The sequence below is a fragment of the Hypomesus transpacificus genome, chromosome 20, assembly GCF_021917145.1.
Source record: "Hypomesus transpacificus isolate Combined female chromosome 20, fHypTra1, whole genome shotgun sequence".
Lineage (NCBI taxonomy): Eukaryota > Metazoa > Chordata > Actinopteri > Osmeriformes > Osmeridae > Hypomesus > Hypomesus transpacificus.
Window position 1 is genome coordinate 3,894,250 of NC_061079.1, and position 16,859 is coordinate 3,911,108.

General features: G+C 49.1%; 1 protein-coding gene across 1 annotated transcript; it reads right to left on the reverse strand.

Annotated features, from left to right (window-relative positions):
* Window positions 1–1,762: 1,762 nt before the first annotated feature.
* LOC124482825 (phosphatidylinositol-binding clathrin assembly protein-like) lies at window positions 1,763–16,165 on the reverse strand. Its single transcript, XM_047043370.1, has 17 exons — window positions 15,464–16,165; window positions 12,605–12,747; window positions 12,444–12,519; window positions 11,813–11,915; window positions 11,547–11,640; window positions 11,192–11,303; window positions 10,588–10,694; window positions 6,227–6,309; window positions 5,914–6,016; window positions 5,692–5,801; window positions 5,301–5,497; window positions 5,085–5,115; window positions 4,817–4,952; window positions 4,558–4,581; window positions 4,308–4,364; window positions 4,062–4,178; window positions 1,763–3,747 (listed from the first exon to the last, which is right to left on the reverse strand). Exons 1-17 carry the CDS (start codon window positions 15,591–15,593, stop codon window positions 3,733–3,735), a joined length of 1,638 nt encoding a protein of 545 aa, XP_046899326.1. The 5' UTR covers window positions 15,594–16,165; the 3' UTR covers window positions 1,763–3,732.
* Window positions 16,166–16,859: the final 694 nt, after the last annotated feature.

Here is a 16,859-nt window from a genome sequence, read left to right on the forward strand (position 1 = left end):
CACCATGGTTACCAAGATTCCAGGGTTACCATGACACCAGGGTTACCATAACTCCCGGGTTACCATGACACCAGGGTTACCATGACTCCAGGGTTACCATGACACAGGGTTACCATGACAAGGGGTTACCATGACTCCAGGGTTACCATGACACCAGGGCTACCATGGTAATACCAAGGTTGACACCTCGCAGTAGCCAGCAGGGTTGAGTGGAGAGTCAGAAGTGGGGAGTCGGGAGAAGCGGGTCAGAAGGGGGGAGGGGGGTGTCAGGAGGGGGGAGTTGAGGGAGAGTCTGAGGTGTGAGAGGGGTCAGGAGGGGGGATTGGGAGGGGTGAGTGGGGGAAGACTGGAGGGTGGAGTCAAGAGGGGTGAGTAGGCAGTCAGGAGGGGTGAGAAAGAGTCAGGAGTGAGGAGTTATTCACAGTGAACATTAATAAATCTGTTAGAACCGAGTCTAAACTCAGACACGGATGAACAGTAGCAGAGCATTCAAAGAAAGAGCATTCAACACATACTGAAGACAACAGCATCACAATAAGTTACACGACTGAGAAGTCTATCTAGCTGGGTTATAGCTAGCATTGGGTCTATCTTGTTTCAAAGAGGGTGTCATGGTAACCAATCACCACCCTGACCTGGAGGGGGTGTCATGGTAACCACCCTGTTGTGGAGGGGGTGGCACAGTAACCACCCTGACCTCCAGGGGGTGCCATGGGAACCAGCCTGACCACCGATAGGCTGCCGGTCGGCGGATCATCCAGACCCCCTCATCAGCACTCTGTCCAGGTAAAACACAGGGATGAACGTCCATGCTTGTTCATGTCAAAGAGGATCCTCTCCCCAGGGAGAACATTCCTACACGTTTCCAAACACGCCGGTAGGAGTTCACAGTATGGTCATGCTGTACCGGGCACACAGGCCAATCAAAAGACAACATTTAATCATGCAAAAGAGACGTCGTCACTGAACTCAAAAGTCCTCCTGGCCAAGCGACGAAGGAGGAAGCTGCGCATCGTTGACTTTGGTGCAAAAATGTTCCTGCTAAGATCGTGGAGCGAGCGTCCACTGTCTGGTGAAGACACTCTCGGTAGAAGAGATGCTGACCCCCCTCCAGGTGGACACAATACACACACTGACCCCCCCTCCCTCCAGGTGGACACGATACACACACTGACCCGTCATAGATCAAACACAATCACCCAATCACAGACAGCAATAAAACGTCCCATGAATGTCGTCCAATGGGCTTCCAGGTACAGAGAACACATCTATATACAGAGGACAGGAAATGGACCAGTCCCAAGTTGACCTGTCAAGCAGCTGACAGGAAGGGATGTTGCCATGACACAGAGGAGACAGGAAATAGAACACGCATAAAATCTACAAAATGGTATCTGGTTAGAGGAGCTCCGGGAACAGGGATGGGGGCTCGGTCAGGGGAGGCAGGGGGCGGGGACAGTGATGGGGGGCTCGATCAGGGGAGGCAGGGGGCGGGGACAGTGATGGGGGGCTCGATCAGGGGAGGCAGGGGGCGGGGACGGAGATGGGGGCTTGGTCAGGGGAGGCAGGGGGCGGGGACAGAGATCGGGGGCTCGGTCAGGGGAGGCAGGGGGCGGGGACAGAGATCGGGGGCTCGGTCAGGGGAGGCAGGGGGCGGGGACAGAGATCGGGGGCTCGGTCAGGGGAGGCAGGGGGCGGGGACAGAGATGGGGGCTTGGTCAGGGGAGGCAGGGACAGAGATCGGGGGCTCGGTCAGGGCAGGCAGGGGGCGGGGACAGAGATGGGGGCTCGGTCAGGGGAGGCAGGGGGCGGGGACAGGGACAAGACAGGGGGCTCCCCAAGACTAATAAAAGGTCCTTTCACCCTCCAGCACACATGTAGAACACAAGACTAGTTACGCTAAGAACACGCCACCGGCCATGGCAGCACACGAAGGCCTGGATGCCTCATGAAGGAACATCACCCTGTTATCTCGATGGGAAGGCATGTATACACACAGACACACACACACGCAAATACATTTACATACATACATATATACATACATACATGTACATACAGAACATACAGTACATATACAACACAATCAATAGAAAACAATTACTTCCCAGCAACCCCTCTTCTGTACATCCCAGCTGTGGTTCAATACTTGTGCCATAGAGACCCACCCCTTCCTCCAAGATTTGTGCTATAAATACTGTGTCTGTGGTCTGCCTACCTGTCTGTCCGTCTCCCTTCCTGTCTGTCAATTTCCCTTCCTGTCTGTCTGCCAATTAATAATTCTGGGTCAATCCCAGAGAAGGATGCATCTAGACCAATTATGGGTAAAGACTGGCCAGGAGAATTATGGGTAAAGACTGGCTAGGAGAATTATAGGTAAAGACTGGCCAATAGCATAATGGGGAAAGAATGGTAATTTCTAAACAGGAGCATTATGAGTAAAGACTGGCCAAGAGTATTGTGGGTAAAGTCTGTTAATGTCTGGCCAGGAGCATTCTGGGCAAAGACTGTCCAGAAGCATCATGGGTAAAGTCTCTCCAGGAGCATTATGGGTAAAGGCTGGTAAAAACTGTCCAGGAGCATTATGGGTAAAGACTGTCCAGGAGCATTATGGGTAAAGACTGTCCAGGAGCATTATGGGTAAAGACTGTGCAGGAGCATTATGGGTAAAGACTGTCCAGGAGCATTATGGGTAAAGACTGTCCAGGAGCATTATGGGTAAAGACTGGTAAAGACTGTCCAGGAACATTATGGGTAAGACTATCTAGGAGCTTTATGGGAAAAGGTATTAAAACAGCTTCTCTGTCTGAGTGGTCAAAACTGTTCTTATGGCAACATTATTGAGACTTCACATACAACTGTGATGTGAAGCAGGCGGAACAGAAACCGGCACAATGGGAGAGTGTGTGTGTTCTGAATTAATGAGGGTACCTTACCATCCTACATTCATAGCACTTGCACAGGTCTCTGATAGTACAGAGCTACACTGGCTAACCAGCACACGGAACGACGTATACACAGAAACTGAATGGAATCAAATACATATCACAAAGACTCGAATGGTTAGATCCGGATGCTAATGGATCAACAGTACTGTATGTACACCCTTGGCAAGTTCACAAAGATTAAAGTGCGTGCAAATGATCAGAGATTTATGGTAGATAGAGCTTGGTTTGGGGGCGGGGCATGGAGAGTGCTGGGTCTGCGTGGTCTAGTTGTAGGGGAGGAGCCTGTGGGCGGAGGGAGTGGTCTATTATGTGGTGGAGGGGCCTGTGGTGGAGGGAGTGGCCTGTTGTATGGGGGCGGGGCTATGATGGCCGGGTCTGGGTGGTGAAGGGCTGAACAAGTTCCAAACTTCCCACTGGCGTCATTGTAGAATCATTCACTCATTCACTTCACGTTACATAACCCACTCAGAACAGTAAATACAGAGTATATGTTTGTGTGTGTGTGTGTGTGTGTGAGGATTCAGCCATGACAACAGCATGGAGCAGAGGCGGTGAGCCAGGAGAGGTCATGTGACGGGTCTCTGTTTTTGTCTTCCGTTCTCCTGCCACACCCCCTTTCTACCCCTCTCCAATCTTCCCTTCCTCCTCCTCCTTATCCCTTCCTTCCTCCTCCTCCTCCTCCTCCTTTCCTACTCCTAATCATCCATTCCTTCTTCTTCCCTTTGCGGGATTTGGATCTCGATGGGTGTTTCCTCTCTGTGTTGCCATGGTGACACTTCTGCTCCTACATAAAGTGCATCTTTACGGAAGAAAAAAAAGAATTAGTTGTGTGGGTTAGGAAGTTAGGGTTGGGTATTTAGCTGTGTCGGTTGAGGTAAGGTAGTTAAGTTAACTGTGTGGGTTGAGCTAGCTAAGTTAGCTGTGTGGGTTAAGGTGATGTAGTTAAGTTAACTGTGTGGGGTGAGCTAGCTAAGTTAGCTGTGTGGGTTAAGGTGATGTAGTTAGTTGTGTGGGTTAGATAGTTAGCTGTGTGTTGTACCAGGTGAATGTGTAACAGGTGCATGTAGCAGGTGTGTTTGTCCGTACCAGGTGAGCGTGCCAGGGGTGCGTTACCTGGGCTCCTGGCATGGGGCCAAACGGGTTGCTAGGCCGCAGGACTGGCTGGTTGTACATCACAGGCTGAGGGGCCATCATGGGAACCGCCCCCATTGGTCCCATCTGGGGGGGGAGCTGGGTGGGATTGGGGTGACAAGGTTGCGGGGGGGGGGGGGGGGGCGATGAGAGAAATGTTGGTGAAAAATGATGTCCAAATTATCATCTCAGTTTGCATCTCCAATGAAGACTCAGGCAAGCCCTTACCATCCCATAAACAGGCACTTGAGGGGTTGTCATGGGAAACGCCATAGGAGCCGGAGCCTGGGAAACACAACAGCAAAGATGTAAGAGAAGAGAGGGAGGAGGGGAGAGGTGAGGCTTTTGGTGAGGGATGAGAGGAGAAGAGTAGAAAAGAGAAGAGAGGAGAGGACAGGGGAGGGGAGAAGAGATGAGAGCAAGAGAGGAAAGGGGAAGTAAAGAAAGGGGGGGAAGGGAGGGGAGAGTGGAGACTTACATAGCCTGTGTAGATCATTCCATTCTGGAGCATTGGATAGAGTAGAGAAAGAGTTAGTCACTCCAAAGAAAACCCAAAAGAAAAGTCAAGACATTTTTATAGAGAGTGTGTGTGTGTGTGTGCATCAATGCATGTAGGTGTGTGTGTGTGTGTGTGTGTGTGCACGTGTGTATGTATGTGTGTGTGTGTGTGCATGTCTGGGTGTGTCCGTGTGTGGAAATGTGTGTGTGCATGTATGTGTGTGTGTGTATGTGTGTACCATCTGAGGGACAGGCATCGGCTGGGGCGCCATGGGGTGTGTGGCGTGAGTCCAGTTGCTGCTGGTGACCATGGTCTTAGACTGCCAGCCTCCTGACGGCTTCTTCTCAACCAGCTGGTTCCACTGCAGCTCTGGCCTGGAAACATACACACACATGCAAACACACACACAGACACATACACACACACACACACACACACACACTACTGGTTAATCTGAATGATGAGTTAACAGGTTGAGCCGAAGAGGCCAGAGCAGAACTACTCACTTCTTGGCTGGTGTTCCTCCAAACTGCAGGTCTGAAACAGAGTCAAGGGAACCATGAGCATGGGTCAGGGGTCAAGGGTTAGGGTCAAGAGTAATGGTCAACTACTTTCCCACCTCTAGAAGAGGAATCAACAATATCAAAATATAAAGGAAAATGATGGATCCAGAGAGACTGAAACTATGAAAGAGCAAAAAATAGAGAGATTGAGAGACTCACTGCCGACCAGGTTGGCAAGGGAAGAGTCTAAGTCGCTAGGCATCATCTTCCCAGAATGCAGCTGTGCAGGGTTGTGTATGTGAGGCGGCGGGGCTTGCTTCAGCAGGCCGCCTCCCCAGGCGTAGTGATTTGTGTTTGGCACAGTGGGCGTGGTCTGGATGGCTGGAGGGAAGCTGGCCTGCAGAGTGAACAACTCACTGCACAAACAAACACACGTGCACACACACACACACAAAGGCATCCGCACACAAACACGAGCACTGAGAAAAGTCTTCATAAAAAAATATTTGATCATGGATCAATCTCACTGACTAGGGCCAGGTACAGCATAATAACAGATCAGTCTTACTGGCTGGGGGCAGCTAGATCTATGATAACAGATCAGTCTTACTGGCTGGGGGCAGGTGCACCAGGTGAGGTGGAGTACAGGTCAGCAGCCCCTCCCACGGACTGGGTGCCGGGCGACACGGCCTGGCTGTCACTCATCTTAGGCCCCTCCTCCTACATCCCCACCAAGAGAGGGTGAACAGCAGACACAATTAAGAACAGCTCAAAGGAGTGTGTGTGTGTGTGCATGTGTGAGCGTATGTGTGGGTGAGTGCGTGTGTCTGACCTTGTGCTGAGTCAGCCTGCTGTCGTCTGTCTTGTCATCCAGGCGACTAAGAGAGATGCTTCCGGATTGAGCTGCACCCACAGGGCTGCTGAGCACGCTGGCTCTGTGGAGCACATCACAAAATGTACAAACACACACACCCCTAATACACACCCTAACACACACCCCTAACTCACATACCCCTAACACACACACACACCCCTAACCCACTCCCCTGACCAAGAGCATGCACACATGCTGCCTGTGTGTGTGTGTGCATGTGTATGTGGGTGGGTGCGTGTGTGTGTATGTACATGTGTGTACGTGTGTGTACCTGGTTGCAGGGAGGTCCTTGCTCTTCCTCCCCTCCAGAGAGGCCAGGTGCTGCTCCAGAGCTTCCAGAAGACTGCTAGGGGCCTAGGGGACAAGAGGGGAGGAGGACAGGGGGCAGGGGGCAGGGGGGTGGGGGGACAGCGAAACCAGATTGGAATAGTACACTTTTTTATTCTCTCTCTCTCTCTCTCTCTCTCTCTCTCTCTCTCTCTCTCTCTCTCTCTCTCTCTCTCTCTCTCTCTCTTCTCTCTCTCTCTCTCTCTCTCTCTCTCCCTCTCTCTCTCTCTCTCTCTCTCTCTCTGTCTCTCTCTCTCTATCGCTCTCTATCGCTCTCTCTCTCTATCGCTCTCTCACTCACTCACTCACTCAAACACATACACACTTTCTAGCATACACGCAATCATTGTCAAACACACACTCTCAGATATACACATTCTCCCTTGAACACACTCCACACACACGCACGTACATACACACAAATTCACCCTTGAACACACCACACACAGAGCAGCAAAATTGAACATTTGTTTTCACTAATTGAGCGTAACGTGTCTATCTGGTCATCAGCTTGGACCAGTTGTGTTGACAGACAGACATGCAGTCACTTCCTGGATCATGCAGACACTTCCTGGAGCATGCAGACACTTCCTGTCCTGCTGCCCACAGCAGTACCACCTCCCGCAACCGGGGAAATGCTTTGCCACACTGGACACACAGGAAGTACTGAAGGCTCATGCACTGGAAGGCATACATGCTCCACATACACCTCACCTGTAAGAGTTGAGTTAACCTATGGATTCCATCTTTAATATTAAAATCCGTCAGAATAGATATTATTGAACCGGAGGTCTGACTGGTTGTCTGACATGGAGGTGCACTGTGGGAGGCCAGCAGGTTAACTCACTGAGAGGGGAAATCCAGCTGAAACGTCTGTGAGGGTGATCATGTGACCGATCATGTGACAGTAGAGTTTCATACCGGACTTTGCCTTTCAGTTTTAAAACATAATCTGAACACGCAACAACTTGCAAAAAAGGAAAGCTTTTATATACTTATTTTGTGGTAAAAAAAAAGCAGATACGAAATAACAAGGCTGGACCATTCTTCTTCAGAGAAATCTAGAATGTACTAGAAGTGTAAAGCAAAGACAGACAAACCCAGGAAAGGCGTGGTTACTATGGTTACCATGTAGCTTGGACAGGGATCGGTGAGGTCTTCATAAGCACAACAAACAGGAACAACCGTTCCTTCATCTCCAGACTGTGGTGGTGGACAGGTGCTTATGAAGCCTCAGGCCCACTCAGCCCTGGGTTATGATTGGGTACAACCCTGAGAGCTGCAACCATTCACTGCTCTACCCACAGCTGCTCAAGGGGGAGGAGGACATGTGACTGGCCGGCGTATCCATACAGCTGGTCTCTAATAGGCTAACCTATTCAGAGAAGCGTGGCCTGTATATGTTTGAACCGATTAACTGGAGTCTGAGTGCCATCAATGAGAGATTATATGTCTTAGCCATCATGATTTAGTTCCATGAAAAGCTGCAATATAATTGACCACATCTAAACGCAATCTCCCAAACAAAACATTTGAGTAAAATTGGGTCTATATCTAGACTGAAACCGTGTAATCTGGAATTTAACCATATAACAGTGTCTATATCTGGACTGTAACAGTAAAACGGTTTAACCGTGCCTATATCTGGACTGTAACAGTAAAACGGTTTAACCGTGCCTATATCAGGACTGTTACAGTGCAACTGTTTCTATATCTGAACTGCAACAGTGTAACAGTGTCTATATCTGACCTGTAGCAGTGTAACAATGTCTATGTCTGGAATGTACCAGTGTAACAGTGTCTATATCTGAAATCTAACAGTATAACAATGACTATATCTGAAATCTAACAGTATAACAATGTCTATATCTGGAGTGTAACAGTATCTATATCTGGACTGTAACAGTGTCTTTATCTGGGATTTAACTTGGCTGTAAGGACTTAGGACAGGAGAGGAGGAGGGAGGAGGTCTGTTGGGTGAGTAGGGAACGGGAGCGTTTAGAGAAGAGCATTATGGGATTGATTGAGACTGAGATGAGATGTCCACTGACCTGTTTGAGATCGGGGCCTTCACCCTGATCAATCCCAACTCGCTGTGTCACACACACGGGGGAGGAGGTGGGGGTGAGGGGGATGACGGGAGGAGGGCGGGGCGAGGGGAGAGGAGGAAGTGGGGGGAGGGAGGTGAAGGAACGAGGGGCGGGTGAAGGGAGTGGAGGAGTGCAGCTAGGGGTGGTAAAGGGAGGAGTGGGAGGAGGTGGGGGAGATGAGAGGAGGTGGGGTGTGGAATGGAAGGGAGGAGGTGTGGGTGGGGGGTGAGGAGAGGAGAGGGAGTTGGGGTGGCACTGGGAGGGGAGGAGACAGGGGGATAAAGGGAAGGGAGAAGCTGGGGGTGAGTAAAGGGAGGTAGTGTGTTGAGGGGAGGAGTGGGGGTGATGAGGTACAGTAGGTAGGGTGAGGAGGTGACAGTTGTGAGAGGAGCAGGAGGTTGGGGTTGAAAGGAGGAGATGGGGGTATCAAGGGGGAGGTAGGCAAAAATAAAACAAAACAACCAACAACAAATGACCACAGTATAAGACGGGAGGAGGAGATGTATGACAAAGAGGGGGTGAAGGAAGAAAAGGAAGGAGGGGGGGGAGGAGCGAGGCAAAATTAGGAGAAGAGAAGGAGGAGGAGAGGAGGACGTAGGGGACGAGGGGAGGAGAATGTGAAGGAGAAGTGGTAGTGGAGGAGGAGGAGGAGCGGTGGAGGAGGAGGAAGAATGGATAAAAGTGGAGGAGGGGAGGAGGGGAGGAGGAGGAGAGAAAGAGGAGGAGAGGAGGGGGAGAAGGTGTAGGAGGAGAAGAGGAGGATGAGAGGAGGTGGAGTAGGGGAGGTAGAAGAGGAAAAGAGGAGGTGGAGGAGGAGGGAAGGAGGAGGTAGAAAGAAGAATCAAACGAAATCATCCATTAATCCATGCAGTGACTGGAAACAAAACAACTGAACGTAGAAGCAGTGGGTGCAAGCTCACATACACACAGCTATACACACACACACACACACACACACACACACACACACACACACACTACACACACACTACAAACAGCTATATATGCACACACACACTACACACAGCTATACACATACACACATACACACTACACACAGCTATACACATACACACTACACACAGCTATAAACACACACAGTACACACAGCTATACATACACACTCTACACACAGCTATACATACACACACTTCACACAGCTATATATACACACACACTCTACACACACTACTACACATACACACAGCTATATACACACATATACACTGCATACGCTACACGTACACAAACATACACACAGCCATAAACACACATACAAATACACACAGCTATTGTATATACACACAACCACACAGCTATATACACATAGACAAACCACACACACACTCAAAAACACACGCACACACTCATCATCACACACATCTGGAGACCGTGATGGAATGAGGGCATTGCGCTGATGTGCCGGTGTGTGATGGAGCACAGACATCCAGAAGAACACAGGTCATGTCGACTGAACAGAAGGTCAAAAGTGACAGACACTAGTCAGACAGTGGTGAATGGACCCGTAGCCCTCTGACTAAGCTGACCCTGTCTCTTAACACCCCCCAGCGAGACAAAGCTGGTAGGACCGAGGCTACATACAGGCCTAGTAGCCACCCTGAGGCCTGTATCTAGACCTTGGTATGCGTACTATAGCCATCCTACCATCCTGTATCTAGGCCTTAGTATGCATACCAAATCCATGCTACCATCCATTATCAGACCCTTAAGTACGCGGACTCGGGGTCTGTATAGGCTTTGGTATGCAAAGTGGGGGGCTTTATCAAGGGTTTAGTATGCATTCTAGGAGCCTGTATCTAGGGTTTAGTATGCATACTAGGGGCCTGTTTAGTAGTCAGGAGGGGAACAGTTACTGGGGAATAGTGTGCATTGAAGAAAACGTGGGAAAGAGGGGAATGACAGAGAAAGATTGGAGAATATATATAGAGTCAAAGAGACTAATATATTGAATCATCACATGCAATGCAGGCATCTGAACAGGAAGCACACAGTGCAGGGGACATCTCCCCGATAGGATAAACTCAGCCGTCAATCATTACCTCAGGATTAGACCCGCCCCTGCCCAGCCCACACAGGAACAGAGAGGAGAAGAGAGGACAGGATAGGAAATAACAGGAGACAGAAGAGGAGAAAAGAGAATAGAAGAAAAGAGAGGAGAGGAGCCACTTGTTGCTGCTTGTGGTACAGCTGTTACCTCGGCAACTTTGAGAAACTCAGATAGCTTGGTCATCCTGCTGAGGAAGGTCTTATAGATGTCCAGGGCCTCTTTACACTGCTGCTTCTTCATGTCAAAATACTTCTCTGGGGCAGGAAGAGGAGGAAGAAGAAGAGGAGGATGAGGAGGAGCAGAAAAAGAGGAGGAGCAGGTGGAGGAAAATGAGGAACAGGAGGATCGGTAAGAAAGGGAGAGGAGAGGAGAGGAGGAGAAGCATGCAGAGGAGTGGGAGTTGGAGGAAGAGGAGGAGGAGGGAGAAGAAGAAGAGGAGGAGCAGAAAAAAAGAGGAGGAGCATGAGGAGGAAAATGAGGAACAGGAGGATCGGTAAGAAAGCGAAAGGAGGAGAGGAGGCGCAGGAGTGGGAGTTGGAGGACGAGGAGGGAGACAGGAAGGGGTGAGAAGAGGAGGAGGAAGGGGAGTAAGAAGAGAAGAAAAACAATGAGGAGGAAGAAGGAGGAGGAAAATTAGGGGAAAAGGAAAACAGGGAGGAACAAGCGAGATCATAAGTAACAACCACATGGCCCACAGCCCCACAGAGAGAGATGGTGTTACAAGTTGTGTTGTGACGGTGTACACGCTTACCAAGCATGTTGATGACGCCCTCATTGTACGCAGCAAATAGTCGGATGGAGTCTTTAAAGAGCAGCATAAACGCTGTGTTTATCACACCGTTTGTCAACTCATTGGAGTTAGCCTTCAGAAAGAGAGGAGGGAATGTTGCTATCATTACTATTACTAATGCCACCATTTCTATTACTTATGCTACTTTTATTATTATTTCTAGTTTTGATACTTTTGTTGCTAAAACTACTTTTACCACTATTACTAATCCTGCCATTACTGTAATGTTCCTACAACACCAGCACCAGTCTGGTACAACTACACTACTCCTGCACCCCTGGCGTACTACTTCACTACTCCTGGATGCCTGGTGTACCTGGAAGTCCAATAGAGCGTCCAGCTGGTTCTGGATGATGGGGAGAGTCTTGATCAGCTTCTCTGTTGTCATGGTGCGCATCACTCCGTCAACCCTGTCAATGATCGGAGACAGGGTAGGGGTAGGACACACACGGGTAGGACACACACACACAAACACACATGTACGTTGTACATGTTTATAACCAGGTTTACAACCTTGAGGGAACCTGCTGTGTGTGTGTATGAGTGTGTGTGTCCGTGTGTGTGTGTGTGTGTGCGTCCTACCCTCTCTTCATCTTGGTGAAGTCTACAGCCACCAGTCTGTAGGACATTGCCTTCTCATTTAGGTAGCGGCTATACCGCCGTATGAACGTAGACATGTCATACCCTGTGGAGAGAGAGAAAAAGAGAGAGGCAGAGAGAGAAGATAGAGATAATGTGACACAAACAGAAAGAGAATGAGCAAAACAGAGAAGGAGAGAGTGAGACAAAGAAAGAGAGAGAGAGAGAGAGAGAGAGAGAGCGAGAGCGAGAGCGAGAGCGAGAGCGAGAGCGAGAGCGAGAGCGAGAGAGAGAGAGAGAGAGAGGGAGGGAGGGAGGGAGGGAGGGAGAGAGAGAGAGAGAGAGAGAGAGAGAGAGAGAGAGAGAGAGAGAGAGAGAGAGAGAGAGAGAGAGAGAGAGAGAGAGAGAGAGAAAGAGAGAGAGAGAGGCCATGGAGGGATTCCTTATACACTTAGCCAATTATCATACACAACCTCTCCCTGTAATTTGTCAGAGTACATCGGAAAGGCACTCACAAAATTCAGTCAAGATTTACCCCCAAATACTAACAAATAACACTTTTGTAAAGATTTCTCCAGGATTGATGTTTAGTTACTCTTTAAGCATGTTTCTTTATCATATGAGCGGTGTGTACCTTGGAGGGCTGCCTTGTCCAGGAAGTTGCTGAGGTTGAAGAGGTTGTTTTTGGACGCCAGGTACTGCATGACCCTCTGGAGCAGGAGAGAGGAGGTCAGGGGGCTGCATACAGTCTGTACATAGTATGTGTGTGTGTGAGTGTGTGTGTGTGTGTCCTACCTCGTTGCCGTACATCATGAGGTGGTGTGTGGTGATGAGGGCCTTGAACACCACCACCCAGCTGTTGCTGGCGGTCCTCTCCAGCAGGGCGTCGGCCAGGAGGGGCACACCCACACTCAGCTCGTTGGTGCAGTGGACCAGGTCTGGGGGCAGGAGGAACACAGCTTCATCACGGCAGACAGTCAGTCAGACTGATCTGGCAGACAGACAGTCAGACTGATCTGACAGACAGACAGACAGACAGACAGACAGACAGACAGACAGACAGACAGACAGACAGACAGACAGACAGACAGACAGAAAGTCAGTCAGTCAGTCAGTCATCAGTCAGACAGACCTGGCAGGCGGGCAGGCCAGAAGATAGACAGACAGACAGACAGACAGACAGACAGACAGACAGACAGACAGACAGACAGACAGACAGACAGACAGACAGACAGACAGACAGACAGACATGCAAGCAAGAAAGCAAGAAAGCAAGCAATGCATACAGACACACATGGAGATAGACAGGCAGACAGGCAGACAGGGTCATTGACAGGCAGACAGACAGACAGGCAGACACACAGAGAGACAGACAGAGATATTGACAGGGATATTGACAGGCAGACAGACAGACAGACAGACAGACAGACAGACAGACAGACAGACAGACAGACAGACAGACAGACAGACAGACAGACAGACAGAAAGTCAGTCATCAGACAGACCTGGCAGGCAGGCAGGCAGGCAAGAAGATAGGCAGACACAGACATGCCATCAAGAAAGCAAGCAATGCATACAGACACACATGGAGATAGGCAAACAGAGAGACAGAGAGACAGACAGACAGGCAGACAGACAGGGATATTGACAGGGATATTGACAGGGATATTGACAGGCAGGCAGGCAGACAGACATTCAGACAGACAGGCAGACAGACAGTTTTGCAAGGCAGTCAGACAGACTAACTGTATAACTAACTTTGCTTTATTGATTGGCTGGGTTGCTATTGATTGTGTGCAGGGTTGAATCAAATCTAATTGCCAGTATTTAGACCAGCGTTGAAATCCTATCTGACAGATAGCAGCCTCCTCATCTAGCCATGCTCCTACACAGCTACAATACAGCAGGACCACAGGGTGGTCTATGACTACAGCAGAACCACAGGGTGGTCTATAACTACAGCAGAACCAGAGGGGGTCTATAACTAAAGCAAAACCACAAGGGGTCTATAACTACAGCAGAACCACAGGGTGGTCTATAACTACCGCAGAACCACAGGGGGGTCTATAACTACAGCAGAACCACACAGTGGTCTATAACTACAGCAGACCCACAAGGGGTCTATAACTACAGCAGAACCACAGGGGGTCTATAACTACAGCAGAACCACAGGGTGGTCTATAACTACAGCAGAACCACAGGGGGTCTATAACTACAGCAGAACCACAGGGGGTCTATAGCTACAGCAGAACCACAGGGGGTCTATAACTACAGCAGAACCACAGGGTGGTCTATAACTACAGCAGAACCACAGGGGTTCTATAACTACAGCTGAACCACAGGGGGGTCTATAACTACAGCAGAACCACAGGGTGGTCTATAACTACAGCAGGATTACAGGGGGGTCTATAACTACAGCAAAACCACAGGGTGGTTCATAGCTACAGCAGAACCACAGGGGGTCTATAACTACAGCAGAACCACAGGGTGGTCTATAACTACAGCAGAACCACAGGGGTTCTATAACTACAGCTGAACCACAGGGGGGTCTATAACTACAGCAGAACCACACAGTGGTCTATAACTACAGCAGGATTACAGTGGGGTCTATAACTACAGCAAAACCACAGGGTGGTTCATAACTACAGCAGGACTACAGTCTACAGGAGAATGGTCTATAGCAGGACTACCGGATGGCCTATAGGACGATGGTCTATAGCAGGAGTACAGGATGGTCTACAGGAGGACTACAGCTCTTGACTGAAACCAAGACGAGAGACAGGGTCCTGTAGTGGCCTCACTGGGTTCCAGTTCAATATAGAATACAGTTTATGGTTATTTGTTTTCAAGGAATTGCATGACTTGGTACCCAATTACATTTCTGACCTTATTTATGTGTATGAGGACCCATAAGCCTTCAAATCGTTGGCTTTTAACTGTTGCCAAATCCTGTTTGAAAGGGTGCTTGTGCCTTCTCAGTTGCAGCCCCACAGCTCTGGAATAGTCTTCCACTCCAGAAAAGATCCTCTACCACTATTGAGTTTTTTTTGTAATTCTATCTTGAGACTTATTCTCCCTATAGCCTATAAAATGGCAAAAGTACAGCAATGTTATGTCCCTATGTGTCCTTGTGATAAAACTGATGTACAGTAATTTGGCAAAACGTTTTTTTTCTTAAATGTGCTATAGAAATATAACTGACTTGAATTGACAAGACAGCAGACGATCTAGATCAATAGCAGGATTACAGGATGGTCTGTAGGAGGATGGTCTATAGCAGGGTGGTCTACTGTAGAATGGTTATGTTATATTATAGGCCATGTGTAGGATGCACAGGGGCATATTAGCTGCATCAGTAATGAGCAGTCGCAGTGTGAAGGCTATTGACCTGTGTGTCCCTGCCTGGCATTTACTCATGATGGTTCCCTTCTCCACAGCTCACTGCCCCGGGCTGTAGCAGGCTAGGCTCAATGCGCAATCCCTCCTATTCTCCTGTTCCACACCAGGATAATGTCGGTGGAAAAAATGGGCCAGTGTGAAAGTGACGGACAGTTAAAGCTGCATACGGAACAACCCCCAAATGCGGGCCTTCAGACGGCCTTGCGGTGTTACGATGCTGGTGTTGGTAAATGTGTGATAAGGGTGACCACCTACAGTCAAGGTGCTTCTTCTTCGGTCCGCTGACCTCATGCGTCGTGGCCTTGCAGACGGCTTTGCTTACAGCTGAGCCGCTCATGCTGTGCTGAGCCGCGGCGATCCGGTCCGTGATGGTCTGTCCCGACATATTCCAGAGGTAGGAATCGGGGGATCACGAATCAAATGTCTTTAATGACAGAGAGACTGCCCTCAAAACGCACTGGCCGCCCGAAAAACAAAAACGTACGCTGACACTAACCCGATAACAGAATTCATACGGCAACCAAATAATGAATACGGTTACATTCAGTTAATTACCTAAATTACCACCAAATTTGGCCTTGAATGCTCCGTGAAGAGGTCGCGATGCTTCAAGGTATCCGTGTAGAGGGGAGAGATGCCGGTAAGAGCAAGAACACGTTAGAGGATAAAATCCTTTGACTGCGCTCAACAAATGATCAGTTAACGGTCCTAGCAGGGTAATTATGATGCGGCATTCGCTCGAGCAGTTACAGAATACAATTTTCCAGACGTTATGCTACAAAACTGCACATTATAATCCTCGCTTATTGATTAAGCTTCCTCGCTCTCGGATGGATATTTTTTGCATTGACTCCCCCTGGTCCCTGCCCATCACTCGCGAGGCTCCAAACGCTTTATGTGAAGGCATTCAATTGTATATATTTTTTCTTCTCCTTTTTGTGTTAGGGTTGGCGATTATTCTTTTTTTCAGTAAAAATGATGTGTAAAATGGCAGTATGAATCAGGTGACTTGAGGAAGGGGTTGATTGGGCAGCGCGCAGGGGTCCGGGGAGGGCATCTTAAAGAGGCACGCGGCTGCTGCTGGAGTCGATAGCGCGGTCTCGTGCTCAGCCTCCATGATAATACCATCAGACATGAAACGCCGCTTGGGTTGTATGTTACTGTGCAGAAAACACCCTCACAAAAGACCTACTTGTGATATAAGCAGGCTGTATGGTAAAATACACATACACATGCACACACACAAACGTACTCTGACACTCACACCCACACACAGTCACACATACGCATACACACAGACACACACACAGTTTTTTTTTAATATAATGACTTATTCATTAAAGTCATTTTTTTGTTTTATTAAAGTTGCAATATGCAATATTTAGGATACAGTAGAAAGTGCAGTGTTGCAGCCTAACAGTTACATTCTTTTGCAGTTACAGTGTTTTACCTGGACAAAAACAGGTTTTTCCCTACCCTCCCCAGTCTCTCTCCTTCCCCAGTCTTCACCAGTATCTCTCTCCTTCCCCTGCCCCCTGCCTTCCCCCAGCCCCTCTCCCTACTGTAAGGCTGGGTGTCAAACCTGCCCCCACCTCTCATATGCTAAAGTCTGGAGTTTCTGGACGGTCTCAACTTGATGGCTCTCACACCC